Here is a 23,791-nt window from a genome sequence, read left to right on the forward strand (position 1 = left end):
CTCCCCAAAATGGAGACGTCTGCCAGCCAGAACACGCCACGTTTCGCACCTGTGTCATACTCGGTTCTGCAGGTACAAGCCACCATTGCCCCCATGCTCGGCTGAGAGGTCATGCCAGACATCGAATCCACGGCCACATCCACAATGTCGGCACCTGCAGCCGCGCAAGCTAACATGGAAGCCACGCCAGCGCCTGAAGTGTCATGGGTGTGGATGTGCAGAGGGATGTTGGGGAAGTGCTCGCGCAGGGCCCCGACCAACATGGAGGACGCCCGCGGCTTCAGGACGCCGGCCATGTCCTGCAAGAAAGAGCAGGGGAAGGCTGAGGTGGGCGGGGGACACACAGGAATGAGGAGGAGCTAGTGGCAGGAAGGTGTGGGGAAAGGCGCAGTGCGAGCGCAGGAGTGAGGTTTCAATAAGGGAGGAGCTAGTGGGAGGGGCGGGGCAAAACAAAGATGGTGGGAGGAGCCAAGGAGAATAAGTCTGACAAGCCAAAAAGGGAGAGGTTGTGGGAGTTTAGGGTACAGGAGGGAGTTCTCAGTTACATGGTTTCCATACTGATCCCTATCTTTCAAGAGTTCACTTATTTTTTTCTAGGCATCCCCGTCTTTCCCTTCCCTCTCTTTCTTTCTATCCATCTCTCTTCTTCTCTGACTTCCTGCTGTTCTAGTCCTTCTGCAGCAGAGCCAGGATCTTCGTGCTGACTTTATTTTGGCTTTGTAGATCCCCACTTCTTTCCTGGCTACCAGCCCCAATGGGAAACATTCTATTCCACGGGTGGGGTGACCCATGAACCCCTGTCTGAATGACTATGCTGGGGGGAAGAGTTAACACGAAGCCCTGAATCTTGCTAGCGAGACTGCACCTATGGGCTAGGAGGACTCCCGCACTTCTGTCATTCCAGAGAATGTGCAAAACTGTAATGTTCAAGCGGGCATTTTTAAAAAGAGATTACAATGGTAATAAAATGAGCAACCCAGGAGAGCACCTTTATAATATAATAGTCTATTGCAGTGATTATTATGGGCATCAGCTGCTTTTACTGCATTGTCTTTACTTCATAATCCGCTTTCTGTATTGTTTACAGTTTACCTGCCTTGTATAGTTTCTTGTTCTCATTGTTCTCTAATTCTGTAATCACAGTCCTAAATGGCCCAGGCTAGCCCTATCTTGTCAGATCTAGGAAACTAAGCAGGGTCAGCCCTGATTAGCTTTTGGATGGGAGACCACCAAGGAAGTCAAGGGTTGCTACTGAGAGACAGGCAATGGCAAACCATCTCTAGCCTTGAAAACCCTACAGGGTCACCATAAATTGGCTGTGACTTGACAACACTTTCCACCCCCGCCAGTCCTGTTGCATTGTTCATCGGTTGCCTTACACTGTCTAACTGCACTGTTTTATATCCTGTAATCAGCCTTGAGTCTCAGCAAGAAAAGTGGACTATAAAAAAACGTAAATAAACTGGTTGTGTTCTTGGCGACGAACTCTTTGGCTAAGAATTAGCTCAAGGCCAGCTACATGGCAGAAAATTCTTCTATTTGCAGATTTGGGAGTGGGGGAGACAGTTGCTTTTGGGTACATCTAAACAAATGTGATATGCCAGGCTTACAAAAACCCTGGGGGTACAGCTGACCCCCACCCCCACCCTGAGCCTCTTTCCCCTTCTACCTTGATGCCCAAGATATGAGTTCCAGCTTTGACCAGCTCCTCAGCAAGGCTGACGTAATAATCCAGAGTATACTTGGTCCGGCTGGGGTCGGCCACGTCCCCGGTGTAAGAGATGGCGGCTTCTACCACGCCACCAGCCTGCCCAGCTGCCTCCATGCCCAGCAGCATGTTGGGCAGGTAGTTCAGGGAGTCAAAGACCCGGAAGATGTCCATGCCGTTCTCCTTGGCCACTTGGCAGAATCTGAGGAAGTAAAATGCAAGGTCACAACCAGGCAAGCAGGGGGCACCGAGGAATTACAACCTCCGTCCTGCAGATCCCCCCCCCCCCAAAAAAACCCAATCTAGGTTAGAAATTCTCAAATCTTGTCACAGCCAACCTCTCCTGTGGAAGAAATAAGGGGTTAAAACATATGCTTGGTTTTTATACTCCACTTTTTCTCTACTTTTAAGGACTCAAAGTGGCTTACAATTGCCTTCCCCTCCCCACAGCAGGCACCTTGTGAGGTAGGTGGGGCTTAGAGAGCTCAAAGAGAACTGTGATTGGCCCTAGGTCACTCAGCTGGCTTCATGTGGAGGAGTGGGGAGTCGAATTTGGTTCTCCCGATTAGAGTGCAGCTCATGTGGAGGAGTGAGGAATCGAATCTGGTTCTCCAGATTAGAGTCCGCAGCTCACGTGAAGGAGTGGGGAATCGAACCTGGTTCTCCAGATTAGAGTCCGCAGCTCCTAACCACTACAACACGCTGGCTCACAATTGCCTACCCTACACACACGTCAAGCCATCAGATAAGCGAAATCTGTGCAGATTTCCCATTTGTTTATGGAACGTATGCCAAAGGTTGCAGAATTGTGTGCAAAAGAGCTGTCAGCTTACTTGAAGACGGAGTTGTCTGGGTAGTTGGTGTAACCCACGGCGTTGGCCCCTCTCAGCAGCATCTGGAACGGGATGTTGGGGATCAGCTCGCGCAACTCCTGCAGCCGCTGCCAGGGGCATTCGTACAGGAAACGCATCGCCACGTCAAAGGTGGCACCTGAAAGCATGAGGGAAGGAAGAGAGAGAAAGAAAGGTGAATGTCAGTAATCCAGTTCTACTGGGAGGGGGGTTTCTTTTGAGCAAGGGTTGAGTTCCCCAAATCTATTCTGAATGCCAAGCTGCAGCCCACCCCCCGATATTAAGGAAGGATGGAGCATGTACAGAGTGCTTTCCCCTTCATACGGCAAATCTAGCATGAGCAAGCTGGGATCTCTCAGAGGCAAACCCTGCCAGGAATGCTTGAAACCTATAATCTCTCATTTTAGGAATTAGCAGCCGAGCTTCAAGAAGGGCCACGCCCTTCCAGGTATCACTCTGCCAGGTGGGGCTATTGTCTCGGTGTCCAGGGCATTTGGACACACTGAGGCTGGAAGGCAGAGACCTCTAGAGAAACGATGGGGAGACAGCAGGCTTGGGTGATCTGCCTTGTGTATCACAAGAACCCCACGGTCCACCTATTAGAACAAGAAACAAAATCACACGAACACATGAAGCTGCCTGATACTGAATCCGACCCTTGGTCCATCAAAGTCAGTATTGTCTACTCAGGCTGGCAGAGGCTCTCCAGGGTCTCAGGCAGAGGTCTTTCACATCACCTCCTTGTCTAGTCCCTTTAACTGGAGATGCTGGGGATTGAACCTGGGACCTTCTGCATGCCAAGCAGATGCTCTACCACTGAGCCACAGCCCCTCCCCCTTTTATAATACCTTTCATTATGGCCAGCGAGAATGACCAGTCAGAGACAGACACAAAATGGAGGCTCAGGGGGATGGAGCCAGACACAAATTACCAACACAGTGACTCTACTGAAGCACGAATGAGAAGGAACAACAGACATGAGCAGGAAATTGGTAGTTGTTCTCTGGCACACACACACACACACACACACACACACACACACATGGCTTGAACAACACCCAAATTTGCCGGTTAACTGAGGAGGTGAGGGATTTAAGTCATTTGGGAGATATCTTGAGTACTGTTGGTGGAAGACGTGAGCTGAATCAGATACAGCTCACTACAGAGTTCATTTGAAAGCAGTGGAGGTGATTGTGGCGAAGAAGGCCTTTGCCTCTACTGCCGATGACATCCGCTGAATCTCATACAATTAAATTATTTAGGGTTGTTCCAAACTTGATGACTCCTACGATGGAGTCAATTGGAAAGAGTGATTTATCTATTAGCTGACTTTTTTGCGAGAATCTTTGTGGCTAAAATCACTCTGAACCCAATACGACTCTGACACTAATTTAAGAACAGGGCCGCAGAGGTGTTGGCAGCACCAGCTCGTCAAGTTCTTATGGATTCAGATTGATCTTTCCAATGATGCTGACAGGGTGCCTGGGGCTGTGAAAACTACCATATGTAAATGAGATTCTTGTCCATCCTGGCTTACAAAATCCATCTGGGAGAAAGTTCCATCCGCTAGATAGGATGTTTTCCAGGCCCTCTGGAGGAAGGTGATCCGGGGAATGGAGACCAAGACCTTCAAGGAAAGTCTGAGGGACTTGGGAATGTTTAGTTGGGAAAAGAGGAGGTTGAGGGGGGACATGATGGCTCTCTTGAAGTATCTGAAGGGCTGTCACTTAGAGGAGGGCAGGGAGCTGTTCCTGTTGGCAGCAGAGGATAGGACTCGCAATAATGGGTTTAAATTGAGGGCGGAAAGGTACCGGCTGGATATTAAGAAGACATTTTTTACAGTTAAGAGTAGTTCAGCAGTGGAATCGGCTTCCTAGGGAGGTGGTGAGCTCCTCCTCTCAGGCAGTCTTCAAGCAGCAGCTGGCTGTTATCAGACCATTACCAAGAAGCCTATTTATTTATTAATTATTTATTTAGAATATTTCTATATCTCCTCTTCAGAGTCCTGCTCCAGGTGGTTTACAGTTAAAAACCACAGTATAAAGCACAAGCTATTAAAAATACAAGCCATTAGACATTAGCAGCATAAAAAAACTATCCATAAAACAGAGCAGACCATTAAACCCTTAACTAAATGCCTACCTTACCTAACAACGATCTGAATAATTATAGGCCAGTTTCAAACTTGCCGTTTTGGGTGAGGTGACTGAGTGGGTGGTGGCAGAGCAGATTTTCCTGGATGACATGTCTGCCTTTGACCCAGGCTTCTGGCCTGACTTTGAGATGGAGAAGTCATTTGCTGCTTTGAAGAAGAGTAGAAGAGTTGGTTTTTACACCCCGCATTTCTCTACCGTAAGTAGTCTCAGAGCGGCTTACAATCGCCTTCCCTTCCTCTACCCACAACAGACACCTTGTGAGGCAGGTGGGGCTGAGAAAGTTCTGAGAGAGCTGTGACTAGCCAAAGGTCACCCAGCAGGATTCATGTGGAGGAGTGGGGAATCAAACCCGGCTCTTCAGATTAGAATCCGCCGCTCATGTGAAGAAGTGGGGAATTGGACTGGTTCACCAGATTAGAGTCCGCTGCTCATTGTAGAGGAGTGGGGAATTGGACTGGTTCTCCAGATTAGAGTCCGCCGCTCCTAACCACTGTACCGTGCTGGCTCATCTGCAGATAGCCAGGGGCAATGCTTCCTTGCTGATCTCTGCTGGGTCCATTGGTGGTCTCTTTGGTACATTGGACTGCTCTATTCTGTTTAACTGTTTAGAGCATGGGGTGGGTGGGAGAGGACTGGTACTACTTGAATGGTTTGTCCTTTCTGGTTCAACTGACCCAAAGCATTACCATTGTAGAAGCTGAGTCAGCTCCCTGAGGAGAGCCCCAGAGTACTGTCCTCTTGCCTACGTCATTTAATAGCTATGTCAGGGCACTGTATGAGGTAGTCTATAGTTTTGAGGTTGGGTGACATCAATATGCTGATAAGAACCAGCTCTCTATTTCACTAACTAAGCCTCCAGAAGCAGCTGTCTCAGTCTTAGACCAATGCCTGGATGTTGCGGTCAAGTGATTAAGAACATAAGGACGTAAGAAAAAGCCCCGCTGGAACAGACCAGGGCCCATCAAGTCCAGCAGTCTGTTCACACAGTGGCCAACCAGGTGGCAGGAACAGAGGAAGACCCAACAAGAGATGGATTGACTCTATAAAGGAAGCCACGGCCCTCACTTTGCAAGATCCAAGCAAGGCTGTTAACGATAGGACGTTTTGGAGGACACTAATTCATAGGGTCGCCATGAGTCGGAAGCAACTTGACGGCACTTAACACACGGACATGTTTTTAAAGTTGTTTTACCTGCTGGGCTCGTATATTGCTGTAATCTTTCGTATTGTAAACTGCACTGAACCTATGTTTATGGAGAAAAGTGGGGGTAATAATATTTCAAAGAAATACATACTAACATCTTAAGGACCACACACTGGGATGACCTGAACATCCAAGTACAAAGCTCCACCTGATTTGCTACAGGGATCTCAGGCTTCCTGCTACGGCAAGAGGCCTCCCACCGGCAGCTCTCTTCACTCCCCCCCACCCTCCAAGAGGCAGCAGGAGAAATTTTGTAAAACATCAGCATGGTATGCACTGCTACATCACTTCCAGGGGAAACCACAGAGTTTTGGGCAATTCTTAGAGCTACCCTACATCACTGCCAGGTTTTCCCTGGAAGTGATGTGCACACACAACATCACATCCCACCATGTCCCCATCCCTGAACATTTTGCCAGTTGCCAGGCATGGCCTGTGTGTGTGTATGTTAAGTGCCATCAAATCGCCTCCAACTTATGGCAACTCTGTGAATGAATGACCTCCAAAATGTACTATCGTTAACAGCCTTGCTCTGGTCTTGCAAACTGAGGGCCGTGGCTTCCTTGATTGAGTCAATCCATCTCGTGTTGGGTCTTCCTCTTTTCCTGCTGCCTTTGACTTTTCCTGGCATTATTGTCTTTTCCAGTGAGTTTTCTCTTCTCATAATGTGACCAAAGTATAGTCGCCTCAGTTTAGTCATGTTAGCTTCTAGGGAGAGTTCAGGTTTGATTTCATCTAGAACCCATTTATTTGTCTTTTTGGAGATCCATGGCATCTCTAAAACTCTCCTCCAACACCACAGTTCAAATTAATCTACTTTCTTCCTGTCAGCTTTCGTCATTGTCCAGCTTTCACACCCATGCACAGTAATAGGGACTAATAGGCATGAATTATGTTGATCTGGGTTACCAGGAATCTTTCCTAGCTCCACGAAACACAATTTGATTTTCTACTGAAATTTTCTCGTATGCTCTAGTAACCAATGCAAATTTGCAATATGATCTCTAGCGCCTCTTCCTTATCTGAATTTTCTGAATTTCTGGCATTTCTCGTTGCATATATGGTAACAGCCTTAGTTGTAAGATTCTAAGCATCACTTCACTTGTGTGAGAAATTAAGGGGATGGTCCAATAGTTGCTGCCATCTTTGATGTCTCCTTTTTCATAATTGGAATGTAGATTGAGCGTTTCCAGTCTGCAGGCCATTGTTTTGTTTTCCATATTTGTTGGCATATTATTGTTGGCATATTATAAGATTTTGATGAACTCCATTTCTGTGGCTTGGAATAGCTCTATTGCTATTCCATCTGCTCCGGGTGATTTGTTTCTTCCAATTGCGCTCAGTGCAGCTTTCACTTCACTTTCTAAAATTGTAGGTTCTTCTTCAAAAGATTCTTCTTGGAAGGAATCTGTCATCCTTTCATCTCTTCTTGAAGTTCTTTAGTGTATTGTTCCCATCTTTTCTTTATTTTGTCCTGTTTGGTTAATGCATTTCTGTGCTGATCTTTCAACATGCTTAACCGTGCTTTAAATTTCCCTTTGATTTCCTGGATCCTGTGGAACAGATCTCTTGTTCTTCTATTTCTTTACATTGGTTATTATAATAGTTCTCTTTGTCACTATGTGCAAGTCACTGGAATGCCACATTCTGATTCTGTTTCTCATCTTTTACTTTTGCTTCTCATCTACTAGTCAAGGATTCCAACATCATCCCTTAAAAATGGCCTGCAGAGTTGTCCCATGGTTAGTCAAAGACAATCAATTCATACTCGTCTTTTACAGATGAGGCTGAGAGACAGAGGACGGATGGCTTATTTGTCCATATTTGAAAGTCCAAAAGGAGTTCTTCTTGCTGGATCTAGACTGGTAGCCTCTAAATCTCTTTGAATTCTGGATTCGTCTTAAACCCTGATCTGAAATGAGGCCCATTTTAAATTGTTATTACCATACCTCTTTCTTTCTTTCTTTCTTTCTTTCTTTCTTTCTTTCTTTCTTTCTTTCTTTCTTTCTTTCTTTCTTTCTTTCTTTCTTTCTTTCTTTCTTTCTTTCTTTCTTTCTTTCTTTCTCCATCTATTTCCTTCTCTTAAATTATGTAAATTAACAAAAAAATGCCCATAGTTTTGCTTGATGTGACCCATTGTAGGATTAGCGCTAGGCTCCATTTTGGATCATAACCCACTAATTAAAGACCAGTGATGCAAATGGCATGAACGCCTCCCCGCCCCACATCTTAATGGAAGAAAAACACCCAAACATAATACTATATTTCAAGATACATATCCATTCTTAATACTTCCCTAGACATCAGGGTTGCCAAACAATGACAAACATAATTATCTATCTGCCCTCTGATGCAGTTCCCTGGTTACATGAATATTTTTAGAAACTCGGCACAACCACCTTATTTAGATACTAAACCAAGTGTGAGATGACTTACAATTTAATAAAGCCAAAAACAATACCACACAGGATTAAAGGAAAGGACAACTTGACGATTCTGCCTTTTGTTTTGTTTCAGAAAACAACATGCACAATAATAATGATAATAATAATGATGATGATCATAGAATCATGGAGTTGGAAGGGACCACCAGGGTCATCTAGTCCAACACCCTGCACAATGCAGGAAATTCAAAACTTCCTCCCCCCACACACCCAGTGCCCAAAAGATGGCCGAGATGCCCTCCCTCTCATGATCTGCCTAAGGTCATAGAATCAGCAATGCTGACAGATGGCCATCTAGCCTCTGCTTAAAAACCTCCAGGGAAGGAGAGCTCACCACCTCCCGAGGAAGCCTGCTCCACTGAGGAACCAATGATGATGATAATAATAGGCTTGAAAAGAAAACAGTCAACAAAACAGACTATTGGCCCATTTTGCCCATTTGTCGTCTAGTCCAGATGGGCCCCCTGGCCCCCGCCGACACCTTTCCTGGTACCCATCAAATGTTTACAGAAAGTAGGTTGGCCCAAGGGAGGCACCTGCCTAGCGTTGCTTATGACTGGCCACTGGAGATCTAAAAGGCTGGGCAGATTAAAACTGCATTGTTTCAGTGGCAGCTGCCGCCACAGTTTGGACTTTATTCTCTGTCATTCTTCTTTCCCAGTGTATGTTTTTAAATTACTCCTCTTTCCCCTTGCACTTAGGCTTTCTCTATCTGTGTGGCCCCACCTCCTGCAGATGCCATTTTGTGAGTGGCTCTGCCTTCTGTAGCTAGGATTGCCAGGTCCCTCTACGCCACCAGCGGGAGGTTTTTGGGCCGGAGCCCGAGGAGGGTGGGGTTTGGGGAGGGGAGGGAACTGATCTCTATCGCCTGGAGATCAGTTGTAATAGCGGGAGATCTCCTGCCACCACCTGGAGGTTGGCAACCCTATCTGTGGCAGCCATTTTGTGGTTGCGCCCATCACCCTGTGTCAGAATTCCAAAGGTGTCTGCAGGCTCGAAAAGGTTGGGGACCCCTGGTCTACTCTGATTGGCAGCAACTCCCAGCCTTGGTACCAAAGACCTTGCAAAGCTGGGATAGAACTCAGGGCCTTCTACATGCGAAGCTAGTGCTCTGCCACCAAGCTCCAACTTTTGCCTAGCAAACGCACATACAAAGCTGCCTTACACCCAGTGAGAATTTTGCCCTATTTAGCCCAGTGCTGTCTATTCTGAGAATATCCTGTTCTCAGTTAGAGGATCTTTCCCAGCCCTGCTACTTGTGATCCTTTCTAACTGCTGGGGATTGGCTATGAATAGGGTTGCCAAGCTCCAGGTACTGGGGGAGAAAATAGACACCACTGTACTAGTATCGGGAGATTAGGAAGTCAGTACAGGAGCGAAAAACACATATAGGTGCAAAGACTGTTTATATGCTACTGTGTCTAATATAATACGCACTCATAAATACACAAGGTGAACAACACATACAATCATATCAAGCACGAACATACAAAACCATCTCAGGGATAGTGGTAACAAGGAACAGTTCAATTCAAAAGTGCAATGTCTCTCAAAGTATACACATCAATCTTCTGTATTTTGTATACATCTTAGGCAGGTAAGTGAGCAGATATAACAGATACTTAATATTCAGGGAGGAATAACTTCATGGAGGATACGGCCGTTTCAAATTCTTTGCAATTGAATTCTTCATCAGTCCTTCGAGCATGTTCCTCTTATATTGCACACCTTAATAGTAATAATAATGAATTTCAAAGTGCTGGATACAGGTTAGTTCCCACGAAGGGTAACATTCACAAATGTAGCCGCTTTGGCCATTGGACTCTATGGCATTGAAGTTCCACCCCTCCCCAAACCCCGCCCTCCTCAGGCTCCACCCGAAAAACTTCCCGCCGGGGGTGAAGAGGGGCCTGGCAAACCTAGCCATGAAGGGTTTTGAACGGCGTTCCCTCTCCAGTTCAGTCCCACGTGAGCCAATCTGCCACACTGGCGGTCAGTAATCCACAGGCCTACTGATTAAATGAACGGAAGGCTTGTTAAGATCTGCAGCGGAAGTGAATGAGCATCGGCACACCCTTCAGTACTGCAGAATCAGAAACACAGAGGTCAGAGCCAGTGTTTCTGCGGAAGGAAAGCCTCTAATGATACCCCGAGCCCAAATCGAGCCTATTCGCCTCTCCCTTTCCTGCCCCTTTCCCCTCTCCCGCACTGTTCAGCTTTAGACGGTCACGTCTTTTGGGGCAGGAGGAGGCTGTTCCCTTTTGCTTGTTATTCAGCTCCATGATGTGAGATGCGTACTCTATTTATGTATTCAGGGGGGAAAAAACACGCTTTTCCAGCGTGCTGGTTCTCAAGGTTGGGTACAACCTGTAAAACCACAATTCAACAACATCAAAAGATCAGAAGAGGACGTACTGATCAGAAGCTAATGAACATGCCGTGAAAGCCAAGGCACATTCATTACATAATGCTTTTTTTTTTTTTTAAAGTCTTTGCAGTTTGCTGAAAAGGACCAAGGCTGAGCAGGCCATAGATTCTGCTGCAGCAAACATTCACTCTATTGTGGCCACCAGTCCAACGGATAATTAGGGTTATTCCCTATTCGCCACCAACGGGAGAGGTGGTGGGGAGGTACTTTGGAAGGCTTTAAGAGGGGAGTGGATATGTTCACGGAGGAGAGGGGTATTCATGGCTTCTAGTCAAAATGGATATTAGTCATGATGCAGACCTATTCTCTCCAGGATCAGAGGAGCATGCCTACTATATTAGGTGCCAGGGAACACAGGCAGGATGGTGCTGCTGCAGTCGTCTTGCTTGTGGACTTCCTAGAGGCACCTGGCTGGCCACTGTGCGAACATACTTCTGGACTTGTTGGGCCTTGGTCTGATCCAGCAAGGCTTTTCTTATGTTCTTACTTCAACGCCATAGAGTCCGATTGCCAAAGCAGCCATTTTCTCCAGGTGAACTGATCTCTATCGGCTGGAGATCAGTTGTAATAGCAGGAGATCTCCAGCTAGTGCCTGGAGGTTGGCAACTCTATGGATAATGGAATCACCACGAGATTTTTTTTGTGATAGAAAGGAACAAGGAAGTACAGATGGGAGAAGGGACTCCCTCCAGTATTGCTTTTTGAGATCACGGTTGCGTTTAAAGGTAATCACCAGCACCTTGAATTGAGTCTGCAAGGTGACAGCCAAGGAAAATATAAGTTTCTTGAGTTTTCTATGTCGAGCACCAAAAATTGTTTGGGCCATTGCATCCTGGACCAACGGAAACTTAGGAACTGCCTTCAAGGGCAGCCCCATGTAGAGCCCATGACGGTAGCCCAACCAGTATTTCTAACGTATTACTCATAACAACAAATGGAAAAATAGCCATTTTGTTTTTTAAAACAAGGTTTTCAGCTGCAACGAGTTCTTTCTTAGACAGAGTCACAGAGGTCAACAAGCAGAATTTCATGACATTCTGTCGACGGGCCCTGGATTTTTATTCCCTGCTGTTATAGCCTAGGAATGTGATAACGTTTTGCAACATCAAACATTTCACATGATTGCCTGCAGCAGGGAAACAATAGCCTGGGTATGAAAGAACAGCATGTAATGCCATCTATTTTTTATCGTCTTTTTGGTTGGAACGCCTTGCCCAGAGAAGAATTTTGTGCCACTTGAAATTGTGTTTGTTTTCTTAAAAATGTAACAAGGACTGGAAGGGGTTTTTATGGTTTGCCTCTGTTTGCATATTCAAACCTCCACTGCTGCCAGCTCAGCAAGTTTCCTGCTTCGCTCAGGTGTCTGAGAAATTCGGGTTTGATCTAGCGTCCTTCTTCATATCTCAGGCCACCGATCTGACCATGGCCCGCCAATCACATAGCGGGTGTGATTTGCACCCCTGCCAACATTTCACAGAACAAAACTGGGCTGGGCTTGTAACACCTCAACGGTGCAATCCTAAATAGAGTTGCACTCTTCTCATCCCATGGAGGTCAACAGGCTTAGAAGGGTATAACTCTGATTAGGATTGCATTGCAATGCTCATACTATGTATCAGTTTCCCATCCCACCCCCCACACACAATGAAATACTGCTGAAGGCCCCATTGCACTTGCTATATATAACACTGATTTACTCTGCAAGGATCCTCCCTTAAAAGTCAAGGGTAAGTGTACTGGTTAGATATATTTGGGGGGAAATGTCTTTAAAAGTCGTATGAAAGGGTTAACCTTACTCTTAATGAGCAGGCATTTATTTACACATGTGCAAAAGACAACAGTAATCCCTAACAAGAGCCGTGCTGGATTAGACCAAAGGTCCATCTAGTCCAGCATCTAATTTCCAGTGGCATATCCCATAACCCCTCCAGTAGCCACCTCCTCTGTCCTGCCCCCTACAACTGGCCTCCAGGCACACTACCTTTGAACATCGAGGTTCCATTTAGCCATCAAGGCTAACATACTTTGACATGTTTCTCCTCCTCCATGAATTTGCCCAGTCCCCTTTTAAAGTTGCCTATGATCATGGCCATCAATACATCTTGTTGTGAATGTTATGGATTAATTATATGGCATATGAAGACGTAGTTCCTTTTTAATGACTTACAGTCCGCCAACTTGTTAGCCATGGCTGTTAGCCATGATGGCTAAAAAGAACATTGGGTATCCAAAAAGTTGGGTGAAATAAAATTCAATTAAACAATGAAGTATATTTATTACAAAGCACTCATTGCATATATTAAGCCCTTATGGCAACAAATTGATAATCTAAAATCACATGCCAAACATGTTTTGGCCCCCAGGCCTTCTTCAGTAGTCTAATAAAACATAATATGCACATATAAATCTTCATTAACAGAAGACATTAACGAATTTGCATCAGCCTGGGTACATATTATAAGATGATGATGAAGAAAAGTTGATTTTTATATGCCGACTTTCTCTACCATTTAAGGAATAATCAAAATGACTTACAATCACCTTCCCTTCCCCTCCCTACAACAGACACCCTGTGAGGTAGATGGGGCTGAGAGAGCTCTAAGGGAACTGTGACTAGCCCAAGGTCACCCGTCTGGCTTCATGTGTAGTAGTGGGGAAACCAACACGGTTCACCAAATTAGCGTCCGCCACTCATGTGGAGGAGTGGGGAATGAAACCTGGTTCTCTTAATCACTACACCACACTCTTAACCACTACACCATGTATTCCAAGTGGACTTTGTGCCTATCGTACCAGAATGTTACTAAAATATGTTTTGAATTGCAAAAGCACAAATCCAAACAATGCAGTTTAATATTTTCAATTGTTTCAATATTTCTTTCTGGAACTGGCTGGCACTACATTCCAAGTGTGTATCAGTATCAACCAAGAAAGACAGTCCTAAACAGAACGTCCAAGTCCAGAGACAGTGTTCCTGTGAACGTTAAATGCTAAATAGGAAAGGATTACTACCCGCTTCCCAGAGACATCTGGCTGGCCACAATTGGAAACCGGATGCTGGCCAGCTCTACCAAGGCTTTTGCGTTCCTGCCCTCATCATGCTTCAACAACCTTGGAAAAATTTCCCCCATTTTCCGCTAGGATCATGAGCCTGGCAGGGGGATGCAGGACAGCCAGGCAGGAAGTTAGCACTGATTTGTTCATTATTAAGTAGATTAAAACTGCTGCAATGAAAACATTTTTATTTTAAATTTACTTTTTTGATGTTAATAGGTCAAGATTAAAACACACATGCACACTCATGCTGGCTACATGGCCCTAGATCTTTCTGCTGGTTATAAGGAAACCATGGATTTCCCATTCATTACTTTCAAGTTCCCCCTGGAAATATGGCAGCCAGAGAAGATCCAAGGCATTCTGTCACCCTGAAACAGGTATGCTGGATGGCCACTGGTTGGCTGGCTTGGACCAAGGACAGGATGAGAGGAAAGCATGCCAGGAAAGGATGCCAGTCGCTTCCTGTCCTGAGGGCCTTTGTATTCCTCCTCATTGGGCAGCTGTAAGCAGTCACTTGGTGGTTCTATCAAAGAATCAGCCCTGACGGCAAGCTTTCCTAGTGAACCAGGCCAGCTAAAAGCTCAATGAAATCACATATTGTGCATTGTGAATTAACCAAGATTATTTTATGAAGGTTGCAATCCCGTGCACACTGACAACAGAGCTAGTTCCTTTGGACTTACTGGCATCTATGGTCATTTATGCATGGGTACTTTCACATTCACCCCCCCCCCCCCCCGTCTGTCTCAGTTATTCCTTGGAGTTATGCATGAGTTTTCTCTCAATTAGAGATGACCTCGCTGCCAGCCCTCACAAAGCCTGGACCTCCCCGTTCCTCTGTCAACCCGATTCTTCCCTCTCCCCTGAGCTCAGCCTGGGTGAAATCCCCGTGCATAAGGCAAAGTGTGGGACATGCAAGCTTAGTTTCGCTCACAGCCAATTACAAAGCAGCATGTCCAGAGGGAGGGATTCAAATACTTCCTGCTTCCTGGGGGTCCTTTCTGAGAAGAAAAGCTTTTGAAAATTGAGGCTTGAATTCCCCCCCTTTTTTTCAGATTGCTCTGTTTTTTGTGTTTTGTTCTTAAAATGCTTTTTTATGGGGAAATTGGGTTTGGGGGGGAGGGAACTTTTCTCTCACCACAGCAAATTACAAAGCAGCATTTCAAGGGGCGGGGATTCAAATACTTCCTGATTTGAGCTTGGAGACTGCTGGTGCATAACAGGAAAGTGTGGGTGCAGCGAGCATCGAACCTCAGGTAAAACTCAAATGCATAAACAACCTATGTTGAGTAAGTATGCATAGAACTGAGCTGCCCATTGTGGACTTTGGTCTTTTATGCATGGCTGTTTCACTTGCTGTCACCCCTCCAATGACTTCGGGTCTTTGTGTTTTGTCCGCGTATTCAAAGTCGAGATAAAACAGGTCTCTGAAAACACGGACAAAACGCGGGGAAAGGCAGGGGGAGAGCAAAGCGACCTCTGATGGTCGTAAACGGCATGAATAACTTACACAAAGACCTGAAGTCGTTGGAGGGGTGACGGCAAGTGAAACAGCTATGCCTAAAAGACCTCAGTGTGAGAAAATCTTTTTCAAGCACGTCCCCCACTTTTTAGAAGCAAAAATAAAAGACACTGCCTCCAATAATTATTATCTGATGTAAGCTTGTCAGCTTCTTGCAGGTCTCTTTTAAACTACAGGGGGAAAGGCAGTCCACTCTAATTTCAAACCCCAAGCCAGTGACATCTGGCATCCCCAACAGCTCTGATTCCACAGTCTCCCCTCCTTACCTCCCCAGTTTTCTATGCTGAAGAGGTTGCTGAAGTTGTGGGCCACGAAGGGGGAGATCTTCTTCAGGTCGTGGGTGCGGACGCGGGTGGCCAGCAGAGACTGGTGAGCATCTCGGAAGGTGGTGTCCATCAGGAGCAGCCCTTTGTGTTGGCGAATGGCTTTGGCAAAGCCGGTGGGGCCCTCGCGCAGAAGGATGTCCCGGTAACCGGATGGCGGCTCACCTGTTAAAGAGAGAAATGGGCCATGGGTGGGGACATGACAGAGGTGAGTAAAATGATGCATGGTGTGAAGAAGGCAGATAGAGGCGACTTCTTCCTTCCTCTCCCCAAATACTAGAACTCGTGGACGTCCCATAATATGAAGTTGACGGGCAGTAAATTCAGGACAGACCAAAGGAGGTACATTTATTTCACAAAACATGTAATTAACTTACGGAACTCACCGCCACAAGATGTGATGGTGGCTGCTAGTTTAGTCCTAGTATACACGTGAGCAGAATGAGGTGGTAACAAGATGTGGGGGGGGGGTTCTGAGGTGTTAGAACGAATGTGTCATTTCAGACTTGCAGGAAAAGGGGAATCTGATCTTTGGAATTCCTTCCCGCTATGGAGAAGTTTCTCTACAATTAGAAAACTAGCACAAAAGAGAGCAGGCTGGGAGATAACTTTTCTCCCCCAAGAGCATATTTTTCATTTGCAGGGATTTTTTAATGTGGGGACTGGGGTTTGAAATGTGGCATCTGAAGGGCAGTTGTCCTTTCCTCACCATGCTAATCTTCCCTATATCGTCGAAGGCTTTCACGGTCAGAGTTCATTGGTTCTTGTAGGTTATCCGGGTTGTGTGACTGTGGTCTTGGTATTTTCTTTCCTGACGTTTTGCCAGCAGCTGTGGCAGGCATCTTCAGAGGAGCAATGCCTGCCATAGCTGCTGGCGAAACGTCAGGAAAGAAAATACCAAGACCACGGTCACACAGCCCGGATAACCTACAAGAACCAACTTCTCTATATCATTCCCATTTTAGAATATGTGCTGCCCAAGCGAGCATATGTGTCCATTCCTTGTCATGCTACATGGGGCAGCCCAGGCTTTCGATGGCTTTTAAAAGGGTATTAGACGAATTCATGGAGAAATTAATTTATCAATGGCAATTAACCCTTGTCGTTAAGCGGAACCTCCATGTTCAGTGTTAAGGGAGATCACAGTAAGGTTGGCAGGAGCCCCGTTTATGGCGATGCTCCCTTCAACACTTCAGCCGCCGTACTGGAGTCCTAATTGGAAAAAGAGAGACAGGGATATGGGGCTCACTTCAGACCGAACAAGTTCGGTGGTATTTGCTGGCATTTATTATGCAAAAACAGCGAGGTCTACCCTAGCATTGCGAGTTACTGAGAATCCCGCAGAGAAACATCAAGATCTAGCCTATACCCTCCAAACTCTGTTTTCCGGAAAAAACGAGAGCTTTCGGCCGCGCAAAACGAGGCCTTTGGTTGAACTCTCCTTGTTTGGCTCTCTGTGCTTGTTACGTGATATCTGCCTCGAGTGGCGAGAAATCAGCCCGAAATTACTCATGATCAGAATGCATTCCTGCGTTGCATAGCTGAACACCAGCCTGACCCCCTGAAACTGTTTTTGAGGGAGAGATGGGGAAAATGTGCAGTCTGTTGTAACGCAGTTACGGTTTTGAGGAACGAGATGTCAGAGTGAAAACTCTCGTGCGTGACTGAGGTACGACTCTTCATTTTGAACGCCAGCTTGACCCCTGCAGCCATTTGCGATCGGGGTCGGGAAAGATGTAAAACACACACGGCGATGAGATTGCTTCCTTCAGCACTGTGATATCTGCAATGATGGTACGTAAGTTTACGACAGGATTCTCCATTTGAAACACCGGCTTGACCTCTGCGCTTGCTATGTTGTGGTGGGAGGCGTTGGGGGGAGAGTGGGCAAGAAGGGAAGATACAAAATACATAATAAGAAGCTGGGGCCCACGAGGAATTGCAGGGAAGGGGAGGAATAAATTATTTAGATGTCCACACAAATACACCCCTCTAATCTCCCTTAAGAGGAACCTAAACAGATTCATTTCCCCTCACCCTCCACCCCATTCTTCCTTTGGTTCTCACCTGCTTTCACCTTTCTGTGCCTCCCGGGGCATGCTCAGTCTCCATCAGACCATTCTTTTCGGGTTAAGTCACAAAGTCATATTTCCCTCATTCATTTGGAGTCCCCCCAGTATGCAGAAACCCCATTTGTTTATGGGTAGGGTTGCCAACCTCCAGGTACTAGCTGGAGATCTCCCGCTATTACAACTGATCTCCAGCCGACATAGATCAATTCCCCAGCCAATTGACTGCCAATACCACCAGCCTGGCAACCCTAGCCTCGGTGGGGTATAGTGCCAGAGAGTCCACCCTCCGACGGAGCCACTTTCTCCAGGGGAACTGATCTCTGTTGTCTGGAGATCTGTGGCAACTCTGAGAGGTCTCCAGACCCCACCTGGAGGGTGACAACTCTATTTACAAGTTAATCTGGGACTATAACTGTGGGGTGAACCAGCCCCAATTTATGACTGGCCGAATGAGTTCCCAACTCTTCCGGCTCTAACCATCAGGGGCCTGCTACCCAATGAACTAGGGTTGCCAACTTCCAGGTACTGGGGGAGAAAATTAGACACCACTGTACATATATCAAGAGATTTGGAAATTAGTACAGGAGCGAAGATACTATTAAACAAAGTGCAAAACTTTATAACAAGCTACGTGCAATAACATACAATGTAGGACAATATATACAAAAGGACCTTTTGTAGGTCCTTTTGTATATATTGTCCTACATTGTATGTTATTGCACGTAGCTTGTTATAAAGTCTTGCACTTTGTTTAATAGTATCTTTGCTCCTGTACTAATTTCCAAACTTCCAGGTACTAGCTGGAGATCTCCTGCTATTACAACTGATCTCCAGCTGATAAACTCCATAATCCAAATCCAGACTGAGACAGCTGAGACAGCAACCCTCTGGCCCACCCTTTGCTAATGGTTCAAATGGACTGTGATTACAGGGTTGCCAACCTCCAGGTAATAGCTAGAGATCTCCTGCTAGTACAACTGATCTCCAGCCGATAGAGATCAGTTCTCCTGGAGAAAATGGCCACTTTGGCAATTGGACTCTATGGCAAGTCCCTCCCCTCCCCAAACCCCGCCCTCCTCAGGCTCTGCCCCCAAAAACCTCCCACCAGTGGCGAAGAGGGACCTGGCAACCCTACAATGAACCCACACCTTCCAGCTGCAAGTTCCACCCGAACCCACCCTCTTTTATTTCCTTTCCAGCTCTCCTGACATAGTACTAAGTAGTGGGCCTCCCTTGAACCCAGGGACAATACGTACTACAAAGGAACACCCCACTAAGTGGTCTCAATTAATGTCCCACTAGCTGGCTGCCGACGGGCCCCAGCGGGGCTCCCGCTCATTACCGGCACCATTCCTTAATCCCTCCTGCTTACAGAAGCGTCTGCGGCTAGCTCTTTCTGATTGTGGCACATCTTTAAAAAAAAAAATTAAAAAACAGATTTAACCATCGGCTCGGGGGAAATTTAATAAGATTTAAACAACCTTATTTCATTCTCTTAATGCTCGGCTTAGGTTGGGGATTAGCCGCTGACGAAGAAAATAAACTGCCATAATAATGATACAAGGCTGGAATCCGATATAATTAAACTGAGCCTCACGTATCAATCATAAAGAGCAAGAGGCATGTAAATCAGGCGCCTATTATAGCCACCTGCCCCCGCTCCCCCCCTTTATTGCGAGATTTCCAGGCTGGCTCGTTAAGGTCATAAAATATTTAGCAGGCTTTAATGAGGAACAAGCAGATTGTTTCCACCAACCCCCCACTACCACCACCTCCCGTGACTCACGTAGTTTTCAGGGGAGGGGGGAGAGCAGCGGGTCCAAGTGTGAGTGGACCGGATCAGAAGTGGAGGAGAAAATTCTGGCTCTCTTTCGGCCCTGGGCAAATGGCCAAAGGCTTCCGTTCCATGCACCAAAATCTAGATTAGTCTTGTTTTAGATTAGGTTGGGATTAGTTTTTTCGGAAAGATTAGGCTAAAGAATGGCCAGGAAAACTCAGGGCAGGATTAACCGTACGCTGGACCTGGAGCAGGCTGTTACCTGCTTTTTTGCCTCTGTATTGCCCTGACCTGGATGGTCCCGGTTAGCCCAATTTTGTCCGATAGCAGAGGCTAAACAGGGTTGGCCCTGGTTAGTACTTGGATGGGAAACCACCAAGGATGTCCCGGGTTCCTACACAGAAGCAGGCAATGGCAAACCACCTCGGATGCCAGGTCCTTCTTTGCAACCGGTGGGAGGTTTTTGGGGTGGAGCCTGAGGAGGGCAGGGTTTGGGGAGGGACTTCAATGCCATAGAGTTCAATTGCCAAAGCGGCCATTTTCTCCAGGTGAAATGACTTTTATCAGCTGGAGATCAGCTGTAATAGCAGGAGATCTCCAGCTAGTTCCTGGAGGTTATCTTAGTCTTTTCTCAAAACAGATGCTGCAAGATGAACAGTCAAGGAGAATACGATCGTTTCGGAGCACAAGGGCTCAGTTCTTCATCAGTTCTTCAAAAGATGCAATGCATGCAATCCTATATCAACATCCATGATATCAGGTTTCAAAGAATAACCTTTTCCACTCCTGGAGTGGAAGGAACTCAGCATCTTACCCCTCTGGGGAAGTATTATGCACTTTATTCTGGAAAAGGTTATTCTTTGAAACCTGATATCATGGATGTTGATATAGGATTGCATGCATTGCATCATTTGAAGAACTGATGAAGAACTGAGCCCTTGCGCTCCGAAACGATCGTATTCTCCTTGACTGTTCATCTTGCAGCATCTGTTTTGAGAAAAGACTAAGATAATTACTTCAAAGGACTTATTTGATACTTACCAGATGGAATTCAAATGAGCTGTGGAAATTTTGTACATCCGCTGTTGTACTGAATGTATGTGTTGTTGGTGGTTTCATTACCACATACTGTAAAGTGTATATGTAGCTATAATATATTGGCATTGTTAGCAGCATTGCTCCTTACTGGTTTTCTCATCCTCCTGATAATAGTACAGAGGTGTCTTTTTTCTCCTTCAGTACCTGGAGGTTGGCAGCCCTAAAACCACTTGAGTTCACCTCTTGCCTTGAAAACCCTAGAGTCACCATCAGTTAACTGTAACCTGACGGCATTTTCCACCACCATTGGTCTATTCAAGCACCAGGTCCTCCTGCTGACAGTGTAAAAATAATAATAATCCCCACAATGCATTTCAATTCTCTTAAGAGCTGCTCAATTAAATGTAACACACTTGGAATCAAGGTATGAACGCTAACAAATTGTGCCAACGGCCCCGGGGGAGACGTTAATAGAATATTTCGTCAAGATATAATAAGATTTTGTTTATTTCACCTATAAAGAGGGTGGGGCACGACAAGGGCTGATAGGAATTGTTGGCTTTTTTGACCTCAAGTCAAAACAGGATTTGTCCCAGTAGGCTTGTGGAGCTAAGTGACTATATATATATATTACGTTGAATATTGCAGCTTCACACTTGAGTGCTGGCATTACCACTTCTAACGGCTGTTGCTGTTCCATGACTTTAAAAAAAAAAACTTGCTATATTCTTTTTATTATGCATTGTGGTTTTAAGCTTACTGGGAGCCTCTTCACGGATCCACGTGGATTAAAAAGGAAAATACAGATTCCTTTAACAGATGCAAATGCATTTAATAGGGAGTCTTCTGGGAGGAGGTTTAAAAAAAATCCCCTCCTCACTATAAACAAAAAGACTATTAAAATAAAGACTAAGGGGAAAACCACAGAGAAACCAATACACCCTTGACTTTGTATTGAGAAGTGTCTTGCAGGACTGTTTTCCTCTGCTTCTCCCCCCTCCATATCAAAAGAAAGCATGTCACATGAACTACCCAGCTCTATAGCTGTACCCCCCTGCCCCGGTGACCAAGGCCCCTGGAATTTTGTCTCCATCTCTTGGCAGCCCTGAGTTCCCAGAGCTTGGTCAAACAAGCTCAAGGATTGCACAGCTTCTGTGTGGAGTCTGACAAATTAACCTCTTGGGAGCATGTCCTTAGGTCCTATTCAGTTATGTTTCAACTTGAGCTAACAATAAATTTAAAGGGGAAAATGTAAAAAAAAACTGTGCAGGATTAATGTACAAGTCAATTTAGAATGCTTGGGGGTGGGGGTGGAATTAGCCTCACTCCCGGGATATCTGTCAGCAGTGCTTTTGACTTAGGGTTGCCAACTTCCAGGTACTAGCTGGAGATCTCCTGCTATTACAACTGATCTCTAGCTGATAGAGATCAGTTCACCTGGAGAAAATGGCCGCTTTGGCAATTGGACTCTATGGCGTTGAAGTCCCTCCCCTCTCCAAACCCCGCCCTCCTCAGGCTCTGCCCCAAAAACCTCCCGCCGGTGGCAAAGAGGGACCTGGCAACCCTATTTTGACTACTGACCTAATTCTGAATCAAATTGAGCTAGGCCTTTTTAACTTAGGGGGCAAAGGTAACTGGGTATGTTGGGGGAGGGGGGCAGGACAGAAATGTTTAGAATTACACATGGATGGCCCAGGCTAGTCCGATCTCATCTGATCGTGGAAGCTAAGCAGAGTCGGCCCTGGTTAGAACTTAGATGGGAGACCGTGAAGCAAGTCCAGGGTCGCCAATCAGGGGCAGGCAATGGCAAACCATCTCTGTTCATTGTTTGCATTTAAAACCCTACAGGGTCATCATACGTTGACATGGAGAAGCGGGGCAATATGGCAACTGGTTAGTTAGAGGCTAATCTCTATATGGCAATCTCCCTCTGCTCTGGAAAGTGGACTGTATGGCATCATACCCAGATGAGGTCTTTCCCTTCCATTCCCTTGCCTCTACCCCCTCCCCAAATCTCCAGGAATTTACCAACCCAAAGATGACACCCCTAGACGGAGGACAGAAGCAAAGAGACGGAAGTGATCCTGCCCAAGAAACAGCCTGCCTGAGCAATACCGGTCTACCTAACAGGGCTGTTCTAAGGATTACTGAGGGCCCAATTAGGCTAGATACAGAGAGACTGGTGACTGGATTCCCCCCCTTTAGAATAAAAGCAGCTATTTGTGGGGGGGAGGAGCCCAGTTTGGAGATACAACACTGGAGGCAGTTTTTTACAAACTCTTTCCCCTCCTCATGAGGTCTGCCTGATGCAAACTGCTTCCCTCTCCTCCCAGAACCTCCCCGCATGCAAATAGGCCCTCAGTGGGAGGGGGAACATTTGCATTAGGCAAATAGGGTGTGATGAGGGTTAACCTCCAGCACTGCAGCCCTGATTGGAATCAGATCCTCTCGCGGCTGCTTTTAAGTACTTAATAAAAGTGGAGAGATCTAGCCACGGATCTTCTGGCCTCCTGTCTTGTTTGACCCCTCCGAGATAATGCTTTGAAATGCTAAGCACTTAACGTGGTTCTCTTTTCCAGCTGGAGATAGAAAAAAGTGGCTCCCATGGAAAAGAATCGGCAGCTCCTCAACCCGTGACTAACACAATTATGAAAAGCGAGCGTATGCATGCAAATTAGTTTCATTTGCATAATTCACCCAGGCTGAAGACTGCTCTTGGAGCAAAGTGTGATGGGATGCTCTTGTTACGGGGGGGGGGGGGGTATCCAGCTGGTGCTTGTCGCAGGGTCGACTTGCAGTTGTGCGGGGCACTGCTGCTGGGGGTTAGTGCTAGATTTGGTTGGGCACAGCATAAGCCAGAGGTTCTCAAAGGCCATTTATGCTTGGTAATTAGCAGCGCGTTCCAGGCTGAAGGGCCCCACATATTTTTTTGTTTTTCGCGCTGAACCATCATTTAGGAAATGACTGTGAAGCTGGCGCATACCTGCTTTGCATTTCTTTAGAACCCCTTTAACGTGACCTTTTGTGTTTGCTCCACCCCCGCCTCAAAGAATCCCCTCAAGGAAGCATGCAAAATCACAGCCCAGTGTTAGCGATGCAAACGGCAATTGCTAATGGCTATGGAAATGAAGGAATGAAGGAGCAGGCGAGAGAGAGAGAGTGTGTGTGTGTGTGTGTATGTGTGTGTGTGTGGTGGAATTTCTCCTTGTGC

General features: G+C 46.2%; 1 protein-coding gene across 1 annotated transcript in view; it reads right to left on the bottom strand.

The window, feature by feature from the left end:
- PC (pyruvate carboxylase) overlaps nucleotides 1-23,791 on the bottom strand; it is a 327,688-nt gene that overhangs the window by 9,095 nt on the left and 294,802 nt on the right. The window contains exons 12-15 of the mRNA XM_056852467.1: nucleotides 15,637-15,858; nucleotides 2,542-2,698; nucleotides 1,670-1,910; nucleotides 50-299 (exon numbers count right to left, since the gene is read on the bottom strand). Coding sequence (XP_056708445.1) covers nucleotides 50-299; nucleotides 1,670-1,910; nucleotides 2,542-2,698; nucleotides 15,637-15,858 — 870 coding nt within the window. The remainder of the gene's footprint in view (nucleotides 1-49; nucleotides 300-1,669; nucleotides 1,911-2,541; nucleotides 2,699-15,636; nucleotides 15,859-23,791) is intronic.

Source organism: Euleptes europaea, chromosome 7, assembly GCF_029931775.1.
Source record: "Euleptes europaea isolate rEulEur1 chromosome 7, rEulEur1.hap1, whole genome shotgun sequence".
Classification (NCBI taxonomy): Eukaryota; Metazoa; Chordata; class Lepidosauria; order Squamata; family Sphaerodactylidae; genus Euleptes; species Euleptes europaea.